Consider the following 24,775-nt stretch of genomic DNA (forward strand, 5'->3'; position numbering starts at 1 on the left):
ATAGAGTTTAATTCTCTGCCTTATTTCTCAGTTTCAGAAATACCAGGGCTGTTGGGTTTTTCTGTTAGATGGCAGTCCTTTCCTTAAGAGATGCACAAGCAGCTCAGTAGATGAAATCTGCATCTCACCTCCGTGAAACTATGATCCGGTGTTTGGGTTTCTTGCTAAATGAATGGTGATAAGGGAGGGAAGGGGAACCAAAACTTGAAACGGTCAGGACCGCCACAATTCATCTCCCAAGTTGCAGCAAACTTTTCGTTACTGCTACAGGGTCAGTAGATTAAGGGAAGGAGTTGGTGTGGTGGATGTTGATGGGAGGGGGAAGGAAGCTATAGCTTTCCATGTTGTATTTGAAAATTCAAATTTTTTCTTGGGGATTTTCCCCTGCGGGTTTCCTTGGGCAAAACACCTGAGCCGTGACTTGAACTTTATTTCGAAAGTGTAAGAAACTTCTGCTCGCCATCTCAGGCATCCAACCGTAAAAAGTGAAAGCGAACTTCTCGCTTTTCGAATATACTGATTTGTAATCCAGAGAAAACAATGAGTCCTCCTTATGTTTTGTGAGGAATACTGTAGAGCCTAAGAATGCTGGTGGAAAGTGGCCCTGGAAAATCCTAGTTCACCTGAACATAATCTCCTATCTCATGTTACAGAATTCACCAAATCAGCCACTTATACATGTGCCTCTAAATGCCTTTTAAATAGTGAAAATCCATGCTAGTACTGGTAAGACTGGCTTCTTTATTTTATTCTTTGATTTTATTTCAGTATCCAAATTTTAGAATTGAGGTTGAATTACCTGTTACCAAAGTCAATTTGCATTGACCAAACTTCAGCAATTCCTTTTTTTTTAGTTAACCAAGGTTAAAGTGAGCTTATAACTCATAATTTCACCGTGCTACTTCAGTTAAAATATGTTTGACATGGGGTTTGTTGTTTTTTGACATTAGCTAATTACTTTTCATAATACCCTGAAGCGTCCGTTCTATTAGCTAATGTGTCTCAATACCATTGATTGATAAGTCTCGAGATCAAGCACGAGGATCTAATAATTCTGATCTATATATGTAGTTTGGGCACTGACACACCGTGTGCTCTTGGTTATTGAACTCAGTCCCTTTTCTCCAGTTTCTAAATGTATGAGGTTTGAATAATGATACCTCAGAAGGGTACTGTGAGAATTACAGCCCATTTTTATTCAAGCAAATTTAAGTTGTAGGGCAGATTCTGAATATAAATTATGATTAGCGTTTCTCTATTTTAGAGATGGTGAAGCCAGAGCTGGAAGGCGAAATGAATGGCTTGAGGCTGTGAAGGAAAGTGTTACCTTCCAGCTTGATGAATATTCACACCTACCCATTCCCACCAATGGGATACACCCCCTCAAAGTTTCTTTGTCGCCTGTCAATCACTCGACTTCTCCGAGCTCTCAATTTTCAAATGGCACACTTCTGAAAATCAGAACGAAGGAAATGACTTAACATTCACGGCTGCTGTTTTCTTTCTAGGCGGAAAAGCTAATGAAGCAAATTGGTGTGAAAAACGTGAAGCTTTCCGAATATGAGATGAGCATCGCCGCACATCTAGTTGACCCTCTTAACATGCATGTAAGAGCCTCCCTTCTCATTTCAGATATTTTGGCGGGTGGCTGTGCTGAAAATGGAAGTCTTGGAAAATAAGGGGTCTTCTGGATTTTGTTTTTCAGTGGTTTAGTAAAAATTTTTATACGGGATTTCCAGGATAGCTTGGAGTTATTAATACTGTAATAGTGCATGTGAGAATGTGTCCTGGTCAAATAAGAGCACACTCAACTCTGCCATAATATGTGCTTTCAGTATGTGTATTGGTCCAAATGTTGGTAGGGAATTCTGGAACAATCTTGCCTTAAGCCTGAAAACTTAAAGGGCAGGGAATATATGTTGCTTCCATCGTACTTTCCCAAGCACTTAGTGCGGGGCTCTGGATCCAGTAGACACACAATAAAATTAGTTCTGACACTATAAGTCTTTAGGGACATGGCATGTCATGATATTGAAAAAATTGATTGTGTGCATTCATATATGCCCTTGTGCACAGCATTAGAACAGGTGAATTCTGTGGTGGGGGCTTTTCTTGTTGCAGGGGTTTTTTGTACGAATACCATCCCCTGTTATAGGAGAACTGCTTTATCCCATCAGCTTGAATCATCATCATCAATCGTATTTATTGAGCACTTACTGTGTGCAGAGCACTGTACTAAGCGCTTGGGAAGTACAAGTTGGCAACATACAGAGACAGTCCCTACCCAACAGTGGGCTCACAGTCTAAAAGGGGAAGACAGAGGACAAAACCAAACATACTAACAAAATAAAATAAATAGAATAGATATGTACAAGTAAAATAAATAAATAGAGTAAAATAGAATAGAATAAATAGAATAAAAGTTGATTACTCAAGCCCCACCAACAATCACAGCAAAATGAAAATTGTCTGTGTAAACACACATTTCATTTTAAACCTTTCCTGAATCCACCTCAACTCTTGGTCTACAATCCTTATTTGCTGAAACTTTGATCTCTTCAAAACACAGTGGAATGTAGTTATATTTTTATATTGTACCCTTCGAAACAGTACAGTAGTCAAGGATATTGGGCTGGGAGATTTAGGCCATTGTCTCAAGTGCATTCTAGGAAGCTTATCCCAATAAGTGTGTAGATTTACATGTAGTCTATATTCTGCTTAAAGAAGAGCATGGTGTTTGAATCCAGACACCAGTTATCGCTCTCTAGCAAGTCACGTGATTTGAACCCCGTTTAGCAACAGTGCTCTGCACACAGTAAGCACTCAGTAAATTTGACTGACTGACAGTTTGGATGTAAACGATACTCTTTCCAGGACCATTTTCCTCCTTCCTTTCTTCAGGAACTTTTTTTATCTTCCTCCTTTATCCTCATCTAACCTATTTTAAGGCTCTAATCCAATGTTTCAGCTAAAAGCACTTCCCTCCTACCCCCTTATTCTGGTTTTCTCTAGCAATCTGGAAATGTGGAATGTGCATGTTGTTTCCTTGGCAGTTTATTCATTCAGCCATATTTATTGAGCGCTTACTGTGTGCAGAGCACTGTACTAAGCGCTTGGGAAGTACAAGTCGGCAACATATGGAGATGGTCCCTACCCAACAACAGGCTCACTGTCTAAAAGGGGGAAAAAGACAACAAAACATGTAGGCAGGTGGCAAAACCGTTAGAATAAATAGAATAGAATAGAATAAATAGGCAGTTGAATGATACATCCTCATAACTGGGGCTTATTTGACCCCCAATACCCAGGTTTTAAGGCATTTCCCATCCTCACTCTGTTTTAATCGCACCAAGGTGTTTATGGCTTCTCCTTCTATATGGTGTTTGAAAAGTGTCTTCCAATTTGCCTACCTTTCTTATGACTCCTTTAGTAGTACTCTTTTACTACTCCTCTACACCATAAGCTCATTATGGGCAGGGAAATGTCTGCTAATTTTTCTTGTACTGTACTCTCCCAAGCGCTTAGAACAGTGCTCCACACATAGTTAAGTGCTCAATAAACACCACTGATGGATTTAATACTAAGTATCAAAACAGGGTTTCTCTCTGGCTTTGCTGTTCCCTAGTAGCTCATCATCTGTATGTGAAAGCAGGAGGCTTTTTTTTTCCCCTCCTTGTAGAACTCAGCAACTCTAGAGGGAGGAGGTGTGTGGAAACAAGTCACCATTAAAAGACTGACAGTCGAATTACAAAATCTGAAGCTGACTGAAGTGGGAGGTTGTAGTAAGCTCTGCGACCTTATATATGAGGAGGAGGTGACTCTGCCCTTAGATGCTGTGTGGGTCCCCAACTGCCCAAAGATCCTTTAGATGGTATAGCCAGGATCGGGAAGGTGGTATTACCGAGAACGGTGCTACTGATTGCACAGCTCTCTGGCATCCAACCCAGTAGGGCTGTGGTTCAGAGCAGGTAGATAGTCCATAACTGCCCGGCCCGTAGTTTGCCGTTCGTTGCAAGACATAAATCTGATTCAGATGGAGTATCAGGGAAATGGTGCGGAAAGCTTGCTTTCCTGCCCATGGTTCTTGAGGCAGCTGGGATGTAGTTCATCAAGTGGACAGGAGATTCCGGTGTGTGATTCTGGTTGTTTCTGGCCCGATAAAAGTTGAGGTTTTGACCCAGTGGCAATTTCAGTTACAAAATGTAGAAAAACTCAGGAATGATGAACGGTCATGCCAACTGTTCATTCTTAACATAGATCACGATAATGAGCAAGAGCTAAAGTGTACACGTAGTAGTTTTCAAGCGCTTATTGTGTGCAGAGCGCGGTACCAAGAGGGTAGGCTAATGGGAATTTAAACCAGTGTACATGAAAATCACTAGGGAAGTAGTGTATTCATCGAGGAAATTATGTGGTGGGGTGATCAATTTCTACTTGGAATTATTTAGCATTATTAACGAGGAATTGTTTTCCCTGTGAATTTTTCATCCCTCTAAAGAAGAATGCTGCTAATACTTGTATACCTCTTTTTTTTTTTTTTAAATCAGGTGACCTGGAGTGATATAGCAGGCTTAGATGATGTCATTACCGATTTGAAGGACACAGTCATTTTGCCCATCAAGAAGAAGCATCTCTTTGAAAATTCCAGGCTCCTGCAGCCTCCAAAAGGTATAGAGAAGAGCCCTAGGGAGAGTGGAGCGTTAACATAATAATAATAATAATAATAATGGCATTTATTAAGCGCTTACTATGTGCAAAGCACTGTTCTAAGCGCTTCCTAACATGAAGAATATATTCGCCAGCCTTTGAGAAGTCTGGGTTTCTGGCTGATAACAGTGCTCTGCGTGGTCATTATGCTAAAATGTATCATTCTGGGGAGTGGAGATAGGCATCTAGACTGCCCTGAAAATATGGGCACTTGCTTTTACTTATATTTGCGGACAAGTAGAGAAGCAGCGTTCCTGGGTTCTGATCCCGGCTCCACTAATTGTCTGCTCTGTGACCTTGAGCAAGTCACTTTACTTACTTCTCTGGGCCTCAGTTACCTCATCTGTAAACTGGAGCTGAAGAATGTGAGCCCTTTGTGGGATTGTGTCCAACCTGATCGACTCGTATCTACTTCAGCACTTAGTACAGTGCCTGGCATGTAGTAAGCACTTAACAAATACCTAAAAAGTGGTAGCTTTTCCAGCCTTTTTCCCCTGGCAAACTGGGTAAATAATAATTTCATTCAATGCTAGGTTGTATATTTCAAGTAAAATATGCATTAACTGGAATGAATGCATATTAGCAGAAGGGATCACAATAATTGTGGTATTTGTTAAGCGCTGTAATAAATGCTGGGTTAGAAAGAATAATCGGAGGACAGGATTTAATCCCCATTTTACAGATGAAACTGAGACAGAGAACTTAAGTGGCTTGCCCAAGGTCACCCAGCAAGCAAGTGACAGAGCTGGGACTGTCTCTGGCCCGTGCTTTTTCCGTGCTGATTGGGAAGCAGCGTGGCTCAGTGGAAAGAGCCTGGGCTTTGGAGTCAGAGGTGATGGGTTCAAATCCCAGCTCCGCCACTTGTCAGCTGTGTGACTTTGGGCAAGTCACTTCTCTGGGCCTCAGTTATCTCATCTGTAAAATGGGGATGAAGACTGTGAGCCCCTGTGGGACAACCTGATCACCTTGTAACCTCCCCAGTGCTTAGAACAGTGCCTTGCACATAGTAAGCGCTTAATAAATGCCATCATTATCATCACTAGGCCATACTGCTTCTCCAGAGGCCAAGGTATTTCAAATGAGGAGGCTTATGAAGCTAATGTTTCATCCTCAGTGTTGATCGACTGAATTCCAACTGTCATTTAATAGTCTTCCATTGCTTGTGATGAGCAGCAAAATCATTAATGTGCTTTCCCTGATTGTATCTGGACCACCTTTCCAGTTTACCTTTGTTGTTTCTATATACTGTTGACGGGCTTTGGGTGGTGAGTTACTCAAAGTGGATTCTCAGCCAAGTTTGGAAAAGAGATCTCTTATGACAGTTCAATACAACTAAGTAGAACCTTGTGTCAACAAAGAAATTCCTGCTTCGAATGGTGTAAATTAGTTTGAGTTCAGTTATTTTTCTATTTTTCTGGGATTTGCACCCTTCCTTCATCCCTCCCTCAGCCCCATAGCACTTATTTACGTAGCCGTAATATGATTTCTGCTAATGTCCGTCTTCCCTTCTAGACTGTAAGCGTGTTGTGGGCAAGGTCGTGCCTTCCAACTCTGTTATATTGTGCTCTCCTAAGTGTTTAGTAAAGCACTCTGCACACAGTAAGCACTCAATAAATCTGATTCTAAAGGAAGAGCTCTACAAGACAAATCTGAAGTGTCTATCAGGCAAACCTCTGGCCAGTAAGATGCACTTTCTACACAATCACAGCATCAAAAATCTAAGTACTGGGCAAGCTCAGCCATTTCAGACCAATTCAAGCCAATAGCAAATATACCATCAACGCAAACCCTTTCCAGACACTTTTAGTTTTGGATGGTAGTGGGACACGATTTGTGTAAATTGTTAAAGCCAAATTTATGTATTGAGATTTTAAAGGAGGAACAGGATTGCCCAACCTCGGAATATTGAGCAAGTCATTTTGTCTTCCCCCAATTCAGTTTTCCAGTCTATTAAATTAATCCGTGACTATCCCTGCCTAATTCTATTGTAAGAGTAAATGATAATTCAGTCAGTTCCCATTACACCAGATTAGAAACGTTCTGGAAAACCACGGCATCGGTCACCTCTGTCTCGATTTTTCCCTCTCCTGAAGCAGCATGGCTCAGTGGAAAGAGCACAGGCTTTGGAGTCAGTGGTCATGGGTTCAAATCCCGGCACTGCCAATTGTCAGCTGTGTGACTTTGGGCAAGTCACTTAACTTCTCTGTGCCTCAGTTACCTCATCTGTAAAAATGGGGATTAAGATTGTGAGCCCCCTGTGGGACAACTTTATCACCTGGTAACCTCCCCAGCTCTTAGAACAGTGCTTTGCACATAGTAAGCACTTAATAAATGCCATTATGATGATGATGATGATGATGATGATGTGTATCCTTATTTAGACCCAAGCAAGAGGGGCCTGAGAGGCTACTGGGCCAGGGCAGAAAAATTCCGTGAGAGCCACCGGCCCTCAGACAAATGAGCTTCCAGGTTCTCAGTCATCCCGAGACATCTCTTCATCTCCCCCACCTTCGCCCCCAATTCCTGCCAGCCCAGGCAACTCGTAAGAGTGGGAAAAATTCCCGAGTAGATTAACATTGTTCTAAACTGGGAGCGTCACCTGTTAAAGCCCGTGGGCCGTTTTCCTTTCTCAGCCATGAAACATTAACACTTATTATTGTTTTCCAGGCGTTCTCCTCTACGGTCCTCCAGGCTGTGGTAAGACACTGATCGCCAAGGCTACCGCCAAGGAAGCCGGGTGTCGCTTTATTAACCTCCAGCCTTCAACATTGACTGATAAATGGTATGGAGAATCTCAGAAACTGGCAGCTGCCGTTTTCTCTCTTGCCATAAAGCTCCAGCCCTCCATCATCTTCATAGATGAAATAGGTAAAGTAATCTTTTTAGGAAGTGCTAAAAATAGCATTTGGAAAAGAAGTCCATATTTCACTCCGCTGCCCGGATCGTCTTTGTGCAAAACCGCTCAGTCCAAGTTTCCCCACTATGCAAGAACCTCCGGTGGTTGCCTGTCTCCCTCCACATCAGACTTTAAAGTCTGATGCCACATCGGCTTTAAAGTGCTTATTCACCTGTCCCCTCCTACCTCACCTCACCACTCCGTCTACAGCGCAGCCTTCGCATTCAGTTCCTGTAATGCCAGCGTACTTGCTCCTACATCCATCTAGTCTAGCTCGTTTCCCACCCCTCGCCCTTGTCCTGCCCCTGCCCTGGTTCACCTTCCTTCTTCGTATCTGACAGACATTCACTCTTCCCCACCTTCAAAGCATTGTTTAAAGCACATTTCCTCTAAGAGACCTTCCCTGACTAAAAACACTCATTTCCTCTTCTCCTCCTCCCTTTTGTGTTGCACTTACATGGGAATTTGCACCTCAGCCCTATAGCACTTATGTACATATCTGTAATTTAATTTATGTCCCTCTCCCCTTCTAGACTGTAAACTCATTGTGAGTAGGGAAAGCATCTACCAATTTTGTTATATTGTACTCTCCAAGCGCTTAGTGCAGTTCTCTGCTCACAGTAAGTACTCAGTAAGCAGTAAACTTGTTGTGGGCAGGGAATGTGTCTGTTATACCGTATCAATAAATAGTAAGCTAGCTGTGGGCAGAGAATGTGTCTGTTAAACTGTTATATTGTGCTTTCCCAAGCACTTAGTACAGTGCTCTGCATTCAGTAAGTGCTCAATAAATATGATTGATTGATTGAAGTACCCGAAGAATTTGTATTTAAAACTGGCGGCTTTTAAGAAAATCCAAATCTCTTGAAAGAGATTCAGGAGTAAAATATTGAGCACCTAGTACAAATATCTGTCCAGTAAGGTTTTTCAGGAGATTTTTCTTCTCTGCTGTATGTTATCTTAGTAATCATAGTTTATAATAATCATTGTTGTGGTATTTGTTAAGTGCTTACTATGTTCCAGGTACTGTACTAAGCGCTGGAGTGGATTCAAGCAAATCAGATTGGATACAGTCCCTGTCCCACATGGGGCTCACAGTCTCAATCCCCATTTTACAGATGAGTGAACTGAGCCACGGATAAGTGAAGTGGCTTGCCCAAGGTCACACAGCAGACAAATGGCAGAGCCGGGGTTGGAACCTATTATTCATTCATTCAATCAATCGTATTTATTGAGCGCTTACTGTGTGGAGAGCACTGTACTAAGCGTCGGGAAAGTACAATTCAGCAACAAATAGAGACAGTCCCTACCCAACAGTGGGCTCACAGTCTAGAAAGGCGGGGAGACAGACATCAAAACAGTAAACAGGTATCAATAGCATCAATATAAATAAGTAGAATTGTAGATACATACAGATCATTAATAAAATAAATAGAATAATAAATACATATATGCACAAGTGCTGTGAGGCTGGGAGGGAGGTAGAGCAGAGGGAGGGAGTCAGGGTGATGGGGAAGGGGAGCAGAGGAAAAGGGGGGCTCAGTATGGGAAGGCTTGCTGGCGGAGGTGGTCGCTTAGAACAAAAAAGCTACCACAAGTACTTGGTAAAACTGAAAATCTCAAACGGATACGTTTGAAGCTGTGCTTAGAAGGATAGCTTACCCCAGAGATGACTGTGTCTTGGAGGCGTCCTGATTGATTTAGAAACCCTCTAGACTAAGCTCGTTGTGAGCAGGGACCATAACTACGAACTCTGATACATTGTACTTTCCCAACCTCTTAGTCATCATCATCATCATCATCAATCATATTTATTGAGCGCTTAGTGTGTGCAGAGCACTGTACTGAGCGCTTGGGAAGTACAAGTTGGCAACATATAGAGACAGTCCCTACCCAATAGTGGGCTCTTAGTCCAGTGGTCTACACATACATGTGATTGATTGAATCTTCCCGACAGCTCAATAAGTGATTCCCGTTATCATGAAGTGTTTCAAGGACAGGGACCGTGTCTTCTACTTTTCATGTCTGGTCCTGAGGGTCTGGTACAGTACTCAGCACTCAGCAGGTGCTCAGGGTTGATGAACAGACACCAAAAAGAAGAAAAGAAGGTCCCTTTTCTTAAGGTGTTATCATCCTCACCTCCTCTCGCCTGCCTTCAACCCCCTGAGTTGAGAGCATTAGAGTTGGTGGCATGCCGGGGGAATAAGGCCGTTGGAGGGGAAAAGTCAAAGTTCCGTTTAAATGGATAAATGGGCTAACTGAAACTGGCTTGGAGATAGAAAAAGTAGTAACATGGCTCCCCAAGACCTGTTCCTGTCTTCCTTGTGCTACCTCTGCTAATGCTTGGGCTTGAGGAAAAGCCAGAATTTTCCAAGAAAAATTTCCTTTTAAAAGGCGTGGCAGACGTGGTCATCGTGTAACAAAACTTCATTGTTGCTATAACTTGTTTAGAATAATTTTGGTGACATCTGTTGTTTGAATGGAGCTTAATGATTCTGAGAGAGGTTGGGCGGCTTAAAACTTGAATACCTAAGTAAAAATAATAACAGTGGTACTTGTTAAGAGTTTACCATGTGTCAAGCTCTGTACTGAGAGCTGGAGTGGATAGAAATTAATCAGGGCAGATACAGTGCCTGTCCCACCTGGGGTATGTAAGAGGGAAAACAGGTGTTGAATCCTTGTATTACTGATGAGGAAACTGAGGCACCGAGATGTTAACTGAAATGCCCAAGGTCACCCGGCAGACAAGTGGCAGAACTGGGATTAGAAACCGGTTCCCCTTTCATTAATTCGTTCATTCAGTCGTATTTATTGAGCGCTTACTGTGTGCGGAGAACTGTAGTAAGCGCTTGGAAAGTACAATTCAGCAACTGTTAGAGACGGTCCCTACCCAACAGCGGGCTCAGGCCTGTGCTCTATCTGCTAGTATTTGGATTTGTAAGACAAGCTGTTTTTCCTCTCCTAGACTCCTTCCTTCGAAACCGTTCCAGTTCTGACCATGAAGCCACGGCCATGATGAAAGCTCAATTCATGAGTCTTTGGGACGGGCTGGATACTGATTACAGCTGCCAGGTATGTGAAGAGATTTTGCTTTAATTGGCTATATTTCTCATTTAGCTGTATAGCATTTGGCTCGATCATCTGGTTTACCATTTGTAGCTTTGATATTTGAGCCGGGTCACTTCATTTCCCTGGGCCTGAGTTTCTCCGTTTGTACAATAAGGAGAAAATAGACGGTGAGCCCCATGTCGGGCAGGGATGGTGACCAATCCAATACGTAGCACAGAGTAAACAATAATAATAATAGCGGCATTTATTAAGCGCTTACTATGTGCAAAGCACTGTTCTAAGCGTTGGGGAGGTTACAAGGTGATCAGGTTGTCCCACAGTCTTAATCTCCATTTTACAGATGAGGTAACTGAGGCCCAGAGAAGTTAAGTGACTTGCCCAAAGTCACACAGCTGACAATTGGCGGAGCCAGGATTTGAACCCATGACCTCTGACTCCAAAGCCCGTGCTCTTTCCATTGAGCCACGCAGCTAAATCCCTTAGTAATTGTTAGTACTATCTTGGGAAAGAAGACATGTGGTAATTGAGCTGGTCTGAAGAGATGGGGGAATTGGGTTAATTTGCGTTGTGCTTGTGCTTTTATTTCTCTTTTCCTTTCGGATTGTGTGGGAATGTTTTGAGCGAAGGCCTGACATGGAATGACAGATTTCTTTGCAGATGTATGTTTTGTGGAGTGAATTGCATGGCGGAGAGAGCTTGTGTGTTTTGGGCATTTTTTTTTAAAGGAAAGATACAAGTCAAATCACAGAGAAAACCCACCAGAACAAAGAAAAGCAATGAGGTGAAGGAATTCAACAAAAATGTGAGGGACAAGTCACAGTCACCGTAGGGGCGATGAACCTTTAAAGTAAGAGCCAGTTGCTCTGTTGAACCTTTTTAGATTTGACGATTGATGAGAGCTTGAACTATGAGTGGTTTTTATATGGGAGACTAGTTAAAATCATTAATATCTCTAATTATTCCCACCTGGAAATGAAACTCATTTGGGGCTCTCCACTTTTGGAAGTGGAAAGGCCACTTCCATCTCCGTTTTCTGTCTTTCTATTTGTTTCGGATGGTCTTGCCTTTAGGTCGCCCCATCATTAGGCAAATGTGAGGAACAGTCTAGTAGCTCAAGTGTCTCAGTGAAATGTGGAGCAGCAATTCAAAATGAAGATTAGGAGCCCATTGTTGGGCAGGGATTGTCTCTATCTGTTGCTGAATTGTACTTTCCAAGCACTCAGTACAGTGCTTGGCACACGGTAAGTGCTCAATAAATATGATTGAATGAATGAATGAGTGAAATTAGAATTGTGAGGAGTCAGACCCATTGTGAGATGCATTGATTTGGAAATGTTTCGTCTGGAATTTCACGTTTTTTAAACGTTAGGTAACTAACTGTAACGCAGGAGCTTAGCTCCAAGCAGATTCATTCTGGATTCGGCGAGACCGAGAAAGAGAGAGGAGCTTTTGCAATGGGGTTCATATCGCCTTTAATCCCGCGGCGGCCGGTCGAGGTCCTGGTGCAAGGACAGCCCCCTTCCATGGGACATCCGTGGAGCATCCGCACCGCAACAGGTGTGGGGCAGGCTTTTAGACAGAACCAGACAGAGGTGGCCGCTTGCCAAAGACTTATCTAAGGCCTACGTAAGCGTGGTGCAGTTAGAAATAGACGGCTCATGAGCAGAAAGCAGAGCAAGGAATTCTAGGTATCACAACAAAGCGAGGGATCCTGGATATCGCAACAAAGCGAGGGATTCTGGGTATCGCAGTATTCCGTGGACATACACTCCGCCCCTCCAGTATCCTCGCCTCACAATCTACCCGATTATCTTCCGCATAGATCCCTTGGCGAGGAAACTGGAGCATTGCATCCAGATACCACAGCAACAGTAAAGGCTACAACAACATACCAGGAGTCCCAGCGCTAAGCCAAGTACTGTAAGGATGGCAGTATGCCACCTGAAAGTTAGCGACTGCCACCAATTACCTACAGGGTCATAGGATAGTGCAGTGATTTGCTGCTTCTTGCCTTTAAAGCAAGGGATAGGTTATGATAGGCATCAGGAATGTATACACAACATTCGGTGTGGAAAAAAGCACACACCCCGCCCTGCGCAGCTGTAAGAAGGTCCGGAGCCATACGGTTCTGCAGGACCACTTTGCGCATCTGGGCTACCTGAGCGTTAAAGCACTTGTATAGTCTCACACAACGGTTCAGGGGTCCATCCCGTCGTTCACGCGACCGGTCCAACCGTCGGTAGAGAAGATCACCTATTGCTCGCCGAGTTTGGCTCCACCGTGGCGTCTCGTCCTGCGAGGTCCAGCTTCATAGCCACTCCCATGTTGTGCAGTTGGCAGCATCGATTCTCCACGGTAGACCGTCCGAAGTGCCGGTTGGGAGGTCAGAACAAACCCAACATGCTGACCTATTAGCCACCTCTGCAACAGTGGGGGCCCAATCCACAAAGACACTCAGTTCCCTTCCACAATTATGACCCAAAATTCAATCGGGTGGCGAACCGGTTCGGCGCGTTGCCATAACCCCCACCCGAATCCATCTTCGGTTGTGTGGACATCCAGCTCACACGGCTGTGCTGTGTCCAAAGCATTGACAGCCTTCTGAACCATTTTTTACTGCCCGTTTCGCTGCAGCGAAGGCAGACTGCTGGTTTTCACCCCAATCCCAGGGGCTTCCTTTCCTCACTAGACGATATAGGGGTTTTAGCGTCTGGGCTAAATGAGGAATAAATACACTCCAGTACCCCAAGACCCTACGAATTCCTGCAGATGGCTCACAAGTGTGGGAATGGGGAAAGCCTGCACTTTATCTATCATGGCCTCTGGTATTATCTTTGTCTTACCCGACCAATTTGACTGAGAGGCCAGGTCCTTGGACCTTATCCATGTTTACCGCCCATCCTCTCCCCGGCAAATGCTCTAACAGAGCCGGAGCAGCAGCTTCCGAATCTGAAAGAGAGTCAGAAGTTAACAACATATCATCGATATAATGATATAACCGCACGTTCTGGGGGACGGACCATAAGGTAAGATCTTGCGCTACCAACTCGTGACAGATTATCGGGCTGTGAATTATATCCCTGCGGGAGGACAGTAAATGTCCACTGCCGCCCCTCCCACGTTAATGCAAACTGATCCTGACAGTCGGCGGCAATATCAACAGAGAAAAACGCACTAGAACGGTATGTGCCCAATTCATGGCGCAGTTTGTCCATCAAATCCGAGGTAGATGGTACGGCAGCATGCAAAGGAGGAGTCACCTTATTCAATTCACGGTAATCAACCGTCATATGCCAAGTACCATCCGGTTTTCGTACTGGCCAGACCGGGGAGTTATAGGGACTTCGGGCAGTTTGTACAATGCCCACCTTTTCTAATTCCCCGATAGTATCTGTTATCTCCTGTTGTCTCCCAGGCAAATGATACTGTTTAGTCGTTACCGCCTGTCTGGGCGCTGGAAGCTCCACTGGGGGATGCAGGGCATGCCCACGTTCAATTGCTTTCACCACACGCACTCGGATTCGGAACTCCCCGGCTCTGATATGCAAAAACAGAGCTTGTAGTATATCAATCCCCAATATATATTCGGGAATAGGGGATATACATACGGTATACTCCTTTGGGGGGAACCGTCCTATTCCCGGGGCATTCGTACACATTTGACCCTTATTGCTTTACCGCCATACCCATCTATCACAGCTGGGGACCCTGGAAACCACTCCGGGTTACAGTGTATTAAAGAGCACTCTGCTCCTGTATCTACTAAAGCTAAAGCACATTGTATATTATGAGAGGACCAATATTTTGCCAACTCAACATGAGGCCTCCGGTCCCCGCCCGAGTCTGCAAGGCGGGTTCCTTGGCCCTCCCCTCAGTCAAACCGGAGTTGCCATGCGCCAGTATCCGCTGCTCCCGTCTCTACTGGCGTCAAGAGGAGATCTTGGACAGCGACTGTACGGACGCCCGTCGGTTTCCTAGGGGCTTATGTGCCCTGTTGTCTCGATCGCGATGGTCGAAAACGTTGCTGCGGTTTCAAGTGCTGCCATAATTCTAAAAGAATTTTGTTGGACTTCCCGTTTAACTTTTCCTTATCCGCCCCAGCCTCAGTGAGATCCATGCACATCTGTGCACGGGAGACCTTTACGGGGCCTTTAAGGGATCGCCGTTTGACCGTGGCGCACACTCCCTTCTTTTTATGTACCGCCTCCACTTCGCCCAAATCAGTTATCGTCGGTTGCCCTTCATACGGGGCCAATATAAAACGCTCATCATCTGAGCCATGAGTGGCAATATTGTACACGGCATTTCGCATACCCAACTCCCACAGAATTTGCTGTAACTCTGTGTATAACTGCCAACGACTCGGAGTAAATGGTAAATCCCCTTGACTCGGCCACGCGTTACGGGCTGCTGCCATAATCCACTCCAACAGGGAGTGATTCCCTTGTGTCTGGTGTGCATTTCGCAAGCGCTGTCTGAGGGCAGGATGGGTGGTAATAGAAGCTAAACGCCCCATCTCCGTGCCAGAAAGCAGGACTCCATCCATCCCTACATCCCACAGCCTCAGCAACCACGCCGCCAGGGATTCCGAGGATTTTTGCCTAAATCCTGAACCCAAATCCACCAATTCCGCCTGCGTGTAAGGGCGAAATGTGGAGTGTTCCACCACCTGGGGAGGGGGTTGCATCTGGCCTTGCGGCACCCGAGGCTGCGGGGTTTTTACTTTTTGTAGTACCACAGGCCTGGCTCGAAACAGGGGACCCGGGGAACCCTCCCCGTCTACCACCTCAAAGCCTCCCACTTCTTCTGAGGATTCATCCGGGCCCCCCGACAAACAGTAACCTCTGCTTTTAACGAGCCACAGGTCTTTTCCCATGCCATACGCTTGTTCTGTTCCCGTTGCAGTTCTTAAGTTCACGAAGCCGCACCTCCGTTTGGAGGGCCTTATCAGGGGTCTTATGGAAGGCGGCTAAAAATAACCAACCCACGGTAGCTGCTGCCGCTTGTTCCCCCTTTTTCTCTAAGGACTCCCCTAGCTTCAACAAGGCTCCTTCTAAGTCCTTGGGGGTTCCACCTATATGGCTCCATTCCTGGGGGGGTGCCCAGGAATCTCATACCGTGGCCACTGTAAACCACGTACTCGTCGGTGGCCACCCGCGGATAACCACCCCAGCACCCCTGCTCGACTCCATGCCTTCGGTCTGCGGCGAATCCTGCCGACTGCTCCAAGTGAAACGCAGGAGCTTAGCTCCAAGCAGATTCACTCTGGGTTCGGCGAGACCGAAGAAAGAGAGAGGAGCCTTTGCAATGGGGTTCACATCCCCTTTAATCGCGCGGCGGCCGGCCGAGGTCCTGGCGCAAGGACAGCCCCCTTCCACGGGACATCCGTGGAGCATCCGCACCGCAGTAGGCTTTTAGACAGAACCAGACAGAGGTGGCCGCTTACCAAGGGCTTATCTAAGGCCTACATAAGTAGAAATCAGTTAGAAATAAGTTAAAAAATAAGTTAGAAATAAGACGGCGCATAAGCAGAAAGCAGAGCAAGGAATCCTAGGTACCATAACAAAGCGAGGGATCCTGGATATCACAACAAAGCGAGGGATTCTGGATATCGCAGTATTCCGTGGACATACAGTAACCTATAACTTGACGCGTGACACCTATGGATAACCGTTGTTTTTGTCCTGAGATTAATTTTTTAGTGACTCGTGACTTTACATGGTGAAGGCCTCGGAATTGTTGACAGTAATGGGAAAATCAAAATTCTTCAGAGGCCTCCAGGTTTGATTTATCTTGGCTCGCTTTCACATTTAACCTTTCCTAGCGACAAGTTCTTTTGTAAAAATTAGCCGTGCTAATAGCAAGAGGACCATTAAACTATGGCAGTGAGGTCATTTGGCTATTTCTGCAACTTGCCAAAGAGCCCCAATACATTGAGGGGATTCTGGGGCCAGTCCAAGAGAGTCCCACTCTGGTTTGCGGCACCCCCTCCCACCAACCTCCTGGGATTAGGTAGATCTGAATCCCTTGAGTGAATGAATGATGGCATTTATCAAGCGCTTACTCTGTGCATAGCACTGTTCCAAGCGCTGGGGAGGTTACAAGGTGATCAGGTTGTCCCACGGTGGGGCTCACCGTCTTAATCCCCATTTTACAGATGAGGTAACTGAGGCCCAGAGAAGTGACTTGCCCCAAGTCACACAGCTGACAGTTGGCGGAGCCGGGATTTGAACCCACGACCTCTGACTCCAAAGCCCAGGCTCTTTCCACTGAGCCACGCTGCTTCTCAGAGGATTGGAATTCCAGGTGCTTTGAAGATGTCTTGTTTGGAAGGGGAGGAGAGGGATGATTTGTTCTGAAACTTCCTCCCGCCCATCAGATTTTTAAAAAAGAAGCAGCGTGGCCTAGGAGTCAGAGGACCTGGGTTCTAATCCCAGCTCCGCCACTTGACTGCTGTATGACCATGGGCAAGTCATTTCACTTCTCCGTGCCTCAGTATCCTCATCCGCAAAATAGGGATTCTCTCTCCCATTTAGACTGTGAGCCGCAGGTGGGACAGGGACTCTGAATGACCTGATCATCACGCATTTGCCCAAGCGCTTAGTATAGTGCTTTGCACACAGTAAATGCCCCGTGATTACAAATGAATGAATGAATGAATGAAAAGGGCAGAGCCAGGATTATTCATTCAATCGTATTTGGGGAATGAGGAAGCAGCGTGGCTCAGTGGAAAGAGTGCGGGCTTGGGAGTCAGAGGTCATGGGTTCGAATCCCGGCTCCGCCACTTGTCAGCTGTGTGACCTTGGGCAAGCCACTTAATCAATTGTATTTATTGAGTGCTTACTGTGTGCAGAGCACTGTACTAAGCGCTTGGGAAGTACAAGTTGGCAACATATATAGTTCCTACCCAGCAGTGGGCTCACAGTCTAAACTTCTCTGTGCCTCAGTTACCTCATCTGTAAAATGGGGATTAAGACTGTAAGCCCCAAGTGGTCAACCTGATCACCTTGTATTCCCCCCCAGCGCTTAGAACAGTGTTTTGCACATAGTAAGTGCTTAATACCACCATTATTATTATTATTTATTGAGGGCTTAATGTGTGCAGAGCACTGTACGAAGCGCTTGGGAAGTACAAGTCGGCAACACATAGAGACAGTCCCTACCCAACAACGGGCTCACAGTCTAGAAGGGGGGAGACAAGACAGCAAGGCAGAACATGTAGACAGGTGTCAAAACCGTTAGAATAAATAGAATTATAGCTATATGCACATCATTCATAAAATAGAGTATTGAGCACTGGAGCGACTGGTCAATCTGTCAGCCCAGGCCGTCTGAGGTACGGCACATTGCCGCCTATCAGGAACTGAGCCCGGGACAAGTTTCCAGTGCCACAGAGTGAATCTGTGAGACAGCCGGAATGCCGTGTTTTTTATCCCACAAGTAACTCTCTTTTCCGCACATGGGAAATCTTTTGGTGCCTGAAACTTCCCTGCCCCAGGAGCTAGATGCAGGATCATCCTCAGCTGAGCTTCCAGGATGCTGTGGAGGGGGAAATGTCTTATGTATATATGTTTGTACATATTTATTACTCTATTTTACTTGTACATATTCTGTTTGTTTTTTATTTATTTGGTTTAAATGTTTTGTTGTCTGTCCCCCCTCTTCTTGACTGTGAGCCCCGCTGTTGCGTACAAGTCCAAACTTGTACTTCCCAAGCGCTTAGTACAGTGCTCTGCACACAGTAAGCGCTCAGTGAATACGATTGAATGAATGAATGAATGAATAATCCCTGTATATATGTTTGTACGTATTTATTACTCTATTTTACTTGTATATATGTATATATGTTTGTACATATTTATTACTCTATTTTACTTGCACATATTCTACTTATTTTTTATTTACGTGGTTTAAATGTTTTGTTTTGTTGTCTGTCCCCCCCCTTCTTGACTGTGAGCCCTGCTGTTGCGTAGGGACCGTCCAAACTTGTACTTCCCAAGCGCTTAGTACAGTGCTCTGCACACAGTAAGCGCTCAGTGAATACGATTGAATGAATGAATAATCCCTGTATATATGTTTGTACATATTTATTACTTTATTTTACTCGTATATATGTATATATGTTTGTACATATTTATTGCTCTATTTTACTTGCACATATTCTACTTATTTTTTATTTATGTGATTTAAATGTTTTGTTTTGTTGGCTGTCTCCCCCTTCTAGACTGTGAGCCCCGCTGTTGGGCAGGGACCGTCCAAACTTGTACTTCCCAAGCGCTTAGTACAGTGCTCTGCAACACAGTAAGCGCTCAATAAATGCGATTGAATGAATGAATGAATGAACTAGTCTACTCCCCTCCCTCCAGGAGCCACCTGCAAGCTATCCCAGACCGTGATCTTTTCCTTAAAAATATTTGGAAGGGAAAACACCACAGCGTCTCTTGCCAACCGGGGAGGTGAAACTGCTGAAAGCGTTCACAGTGATAATACAAAAGCCTTTCTTTTTGTATGTTTTTTGCCAGTATGTTTCCACTCTCAGGGGGCATCTCTTTTCCTCAGCCAGACTTTGGGGACCCAAAAGACCTTGGTTTTCCCCAGCCTAATACCCTAGAATTGCAATTTCAGACTCTGGACCACCTACACCCCAAGGTTAAAAAAGCAAAAAGTTCCTGTTGTTGAAAGGCTGGATCTTTATAGGAAGCCCAATCCCTCGTGACTCCTAAGGGCCCAGCATATCCTGGAATTTTGGTACTATTTAATAAGCGCTAGGCTAGGTATATATGTGTGTGTGTGTGTGTGTGTATATATGTGTGTGTGTGTGTGTGTTTATATATGTATATATGTATGTATGTATATAATAATAATGGCATTTATTAAGTGCTTACTATGTGCAAAGCACTGTTCTAAGCGCTGGGGAGGATACAAGGTGATCAGGTTGTCCCACGGGGGGCTCACAGTCTTCATCCCCATTTTACAGATGAGGTAACTGAGGCCCAGAGAAGTGAAGTGACTTGCCCAAAGTCACGCAGCTGACAGTTGGCGGAGCCGGGATTTGAACCCGTGACCTCTGACTCCAAAGCCCGGGCTCTTTCCACTGAGCCACGCTGGTTTTCTATATGTACAAATATGTTTGTACATATTTACTACTCTATTTATTTATTTATTTTACTTATCTATTTTGCATATCCTATTTATTTCATTTTGTTAATATGTTCGGTTTTGTTCCCTGTCTCCCCCTTCTAGACTGTGAGCCCACTGTTGGGTCGGGACCGTCTCTATACGTTGCCAACTTGGACTTCCCAAGCGCTTAGTACAGTGCCCTGCACACAGTAAGCACTCAATAAATACAATTGATTGATTGATTATAAGGTAACAATATCAGATATAATCCCCGTCCTATTGAGGGCTCACGTCTTGAGAGGGAGAACGGGTATTTAATCCCTGTTTTACAGATGAGGAAACCAAGGCACACAGAGCTTCAGTTGATTTACCCAGGGTCACGCGGCAAGAAAATGGCCAAGCAGGGTTTAGGTCCCAGGTCTTTTGACTCTCAACCCCGTGCTCTTTTCTCTAGCGTGAGCCCAGCGGTTGGTTGGGGAGCGAAATCTTAAACACCAGGCCGTGTAAATGTGTATTTAGCCTCTGCACCCTCCTCTCTGTTCCACTTAGAGGCAGCATCAACCGCTTAGTACAGTGCTCTGCACACAGTAAGCGCTCAATAAATGCGATTGAGTGAATGAATGAATGAATGATGAGGAAGAAATCCATCTCCAGCCAGCTGCGGGCTAATTGGCTCGGGCTCCGAACCACCGTGACCTTCACCCTCAAGCCCATCTAGCCTTATGCAGAGCTGTGGTCATCATCAATCGTATTTATTGAGCGCTTACTATGTGCAGAGCACTGTACTAAGCGCTTAGCACTGTGGGCGGAAAGCTCCGGAAAAGACTAGGGTGGCAGCTCAGCCCCAGTCCATTGATTTGCAGTTTCTTGGTTACCTTTTTTTTTTTTTAATGGCATTTATTAAGCGCTTACTTCTGTGCAAGGCACTGTTCTAAGCGCTGGGGAGGTTACAAGGTGATCAGGCTGTCCCACGGGGGGCTCACGATCTTAATCCTCATTTTACAGATGAGGTAACTGAGGCCCAGAGAAGTGAAGTGACTTGCCCAAAGTCACACAGCTGACAATTGGTGGAGCCGGGATTTGAACCCATGACCTCTGACTCCAAAGCCCGGGCTCTTTCCACTGAGCCACGCTGCTCCTCTACCTGAGAAGCCGTTGCCAATAGTAGGGGCCGTTAAAGCGTGACCTGATGGAAAGAACACAGGCCCCGGGCGTCAGAAGAGCCTGGGTTCATTCATTCATTCATTCAATCACATTTATTGAGCGCTTACTGTGTGCAGAGCACTGTACTAAGCGCTTGGGAAGTACAAGTTTGGGCGGTCCCTGCCCAACAGCGGGGCTCACAGTCTAGAAGGGGGAGACAGACAACAAAACAAAACATTTAAACCACATAAGAAATAAGTAGAATATGTATAAGTAAAATAGAGTAATAAATATGTAGAAACATATATACATATATGCAAGTAAAATAAATAAAGTAATAAATATGTAATCCCAGCTCTGCCACTGGTCTGCTGGGTGACCTTGGGCACTTCTGGGCCTCAGTTCCCTCATCTGTAAAATGGGGGTTAAGACTGTGAGCCCTTGGTGGGGACAGGGGCTGTGTTCAACCCGGTTATCTTGTATCTACAAGAGAAGCAGCGTGGGTCAGTGGAAAGAGCCCGGGCTTTGGAGTCAGAGGTCATGGGTTCAAATCCCGGCTCCGCCAGTTGTCTGCTGGGTGACTTTGGGCAAGTCACTTCACTGCTCTGGGCCTCAGTGACCTCATCTGGGAAATGGGGATTAAGACTGTGAGCCCCCTGTGGGACAACCTGATCACCGTGTAACCTCCCCAGCGCTTAGAACAGTGCTTTGCACATAGTAAGCGCTTAATAAATGCCATTATTATTATTATTATTATTATTACCCCAGCGCTTAGTACATCACCCGGCACATAGTATGCCCTTCACAAAAATACCACTTCTGACAAGGGTAGTTTTCTGGAATCTTCTGGAGCCGGAACTGAGACTTTTTTAGAGATAGTGAAGAGGGCAGCTGGTTTTCAGTTTGGTTTGCAGTCAGAGGACCTGTGTTCAAATCCCGGCTCCACCGCTTGTTTACTCTGTGGACGTTGGGCAAGTCATTTAACCTCTCTGTGCCTCAGTTTCCTCACCTCTAAAATAATAATAATAACGATGGCATTTATTAAGCGCTTACTATGTGCAAAGCACTGTTCTAAGCGCTGGGGAGGTTACAAGGTGATCAGGTTGTGCCACAGGGGGTTCACAGTATTAATCCCCATTTTACAGTTGAGGTAACTGAGGCCCAGAGAAGTTGACTTGCCCAAGGTCACACAGCTGACAATTGGAGGAGCCGGTGGCATTTGTTAAAGTGCTTAGTATGTGCCAAGCACTGTTCTAAGCGCTGGGGGGATACAACGTAATCAGGTTGTCCCACATGGGGCTTACAGTCAATCCCCATTTTACAGATGAGGGAACTGAGGCCCAGAGAAGTGAAGTGACTTGCCCAAAATCACACAGCTGACAGTTGGCAGAGCCGGGATTAGAACCCATGACCTCTGACTCCCAAGCCTGGGCTCTGTCCTCTGAGCCACGCTACTACTCTTATTATATTCTAATACACTCCAGCGCTTAGAACAGTGCTTGGCACATAGTAAGCACTTAATAAATGCCCTCATTATATACTGTATTGCACGCTCCCAAGCGCTTAGTAGAGGGTTTTGCCCAAAGGAAGTGCCCAGTAAATACCTTGACTGAGAAGAGACAACCTCTCGCTGTGGGCAGGGAATGTGTCTACTTACTGTTATGTTGTGTTCTCCCAAGCGCTCAGTACAGTACTCTGCACACAGTAAGCGCTCAATAAATTTGATTAAGTGAGCGAATGGAGGGCCGCCGACAGGGGAAAGTTTTTCAAAGGCAGAGAAACACAAAACTAGTCGTTCTCCCGGAAAACACCCACAGAAAAACGGGGAATGAAATATCTGTTCTCCCGCTTACTCGGACTGGGAGGCCTGTGTGGGACAGGGACTGTCCGACGTGAATAATCCAGCGCTTAGAAAAGTGTTTGAAGTAAGTGTGTACTGAATACCATTTTACAAAAAAACAAAGCGGCGTGATCTAGTGGGAAGATCAGGGGACCCAGGTTCTGATGCCGCCACTTGCCTTCTGTGTGACTTTGTGCAAGTCACTTCACTTTTCTGTGCTTCAGTTTCTTCATCCGTTCTCCCCCTTGCTAAACTGTGAGCCCCACGAGGGGCAGTGACTATGTCCAACCCGATACTCTTGTATCCCATTTTGTATCATATCTTGTACCATACTAGACACCCAAGTGCTTAGTCCCAGGCTTGGTACAGTGCTCTGCACACAGTAAGCGCTCAATAAATGCGATTGAATGAATGAATGAATTCTAATCCCGCCTCGGCCATTTGTCTGTGTGACCGTGGTTTGCGTAGGCTGAAAAATTGTGGATTAAGTACGTGTTCTCTCTCCTGTTAGACTGTGAGGCCCATGAGAGTCAGGGACTTTGCCTGGCCTGATTATCTTGTAATAAGAATAATAATAATGATGGCATTTATTAAGCGCTCACTGTGTGCAATGCACTGTTGTACCTATCCCAGCACTTACTACAGTGCTTAGCACAAAGCAGTCTCTTAATAGATACTACAATTATCAGTATAGCTATCATTGTTTCTGTTTACTGGATTTAATTTAACGTTTTTGGAAATTCGCCAGCCCAGAGATCTAAATCAATCACTGATATTTATTGAACACTTACTGGGTGCTATACTGACTGGACTGTATAGTCCCTCTAGACTGTAAGCCCACTGCGGGCAGGGAATGAGGTTGTTATATTGTCCTCTCCCAAGCGCTTAGTACAGGGCTCTGCACACAGTAAACGCTCAGTTAAATATGATTGACTGACTTACTAAAAGCTGGGAGAGTATAGTAGAGTTGGTTGACACCTTCCCTGCCCACAAGGAGCTTAAAGTCTAGAGGGGGAGATAGACTTTAATGTAAATAAGTTTCAGATAAGGGGTATGGGACTCAGAGTGAGTGAATAAAGTGTACAAATCCTAGTGCAAAGGGTGACTCAGATGGAAGAGGGAGTAGGGGAAATGGGAGTTTAGTCAGGGAAGGCCTCTTGGAGTGCTTTTAATAAGACTTTGAAGAGAGGGAGAGTGACCATCTGTCAGATATGAAGGTAAAGGGGTTGCCAGGTGAGAAGTCGAGGCAAGGTTGAGGAGCTCGAGGGATGGCGAGTAGGTTGGCATTAGAGGAGCAAAACGTGCGGACTGGGTTTTGTAGGAAATCAGCAAGCTTTGGTGGGAGGGGGCAAGGTGGTTGAGTTCTCTAAAGCCAGCACTTAGAACAGTGCTTGGCACATAATAAGCGCTTAACAAATGCCATAAAAAAAAAGCCAGTGTGCCGGAGTTTCTGTTTGATGCGGAGGTGATGGGGCAACCACTGCAGTAGCTAAAGAATACTTGGTGGCATTTAGAGTAGCAGCATGGCTCAGTGGAAAGAGCCCAGACTTTGGAGTCAGAGGTCATGGGTTCAAACCCCAGCTCCACCAATTGCCAGCCGTGTGACTTTGGGCAAGTCACTTCACTTCTCTGGGCCTCAGTTCCCTCATCCGTAAAATGGGGATTAAGACTGTGAGCCCCCCGTGGGACAACCTGATCACCTTGGAACCTGCCCAGCGCTTAGAACAGTGCTTTGCACATAGTAAGCGCTTAATAAATGCCATCGTTACTATTATTATTTAGCCTTGTGGGGATTGGGAATCCAGGTACTGATGATTGATTTAAGATTATCGTTCTTCCCCTAGGTGATCGTGATGGGGGCCACTAATCGTCCTCAGGATCTTGACTCGGCCATTATGAGAAGAATGCCTACGAGATTTCATATCAACCAACCTGTAAGTTGTAATTATGTCGTTAATAAGAGCCATTTTGCCACTCGATGGTCTGTCCTCTTGGACCACGTA

The 24,775-nt window shown here is 45.3% G+C and overlaps 1 protein-coding gene across 2 annotated transcripts in view; it reads left to right on the forward strand.

The window, feature by feature from the left end:
- ATAD1 (ATPase family AAA domain containing 1) overlaps positions 1-24,775 on the forward strand; it is an 82,478-nt gene that overhangs the window by 37,883 nt on the left and 19,820 nt on the right. For both annotated transcript variants that reach the window (XM_038744096.1, XM_038744097.1), the window contains 5 exons: positions 1,509-1,607; positions 4,548-4,668; positions 7,375-7,575; positions 10,566-10,672; positions 24,617-24,706. In XM_038744096.1, coding sequence (XP_038600024.1) covers positions 1,509-1,607; positions 4,548-4,668; positions 7,375-7,575; positions 10,566-10,672; positions 24,617-24,706 — 618 coding nt within the window. The remainder of the gene's footprint in view (positions 1-1,508; positions 1,608-4,547; positions 4,669-7,374; positions 7,576-10,565; positions 10,673-24,616; positions 24,707-24,775) is intronic.

This window comes from Tachyglossus aculeatus, chromosome 3 (assembly GCF_015852505.1).
Source record: "Tachyglossus aculeatus isolate mTacAcu1 chromosome 3, mTacAcu1.pri, whole genome shotgun sequence".
NCBI classification, from domain to species: Eukaryota; Metazoa; Chordata; class Mammalia; order Monotremata; family Tachyglossidae; genus Tachyglossus; species Tachyglossus aculeatus.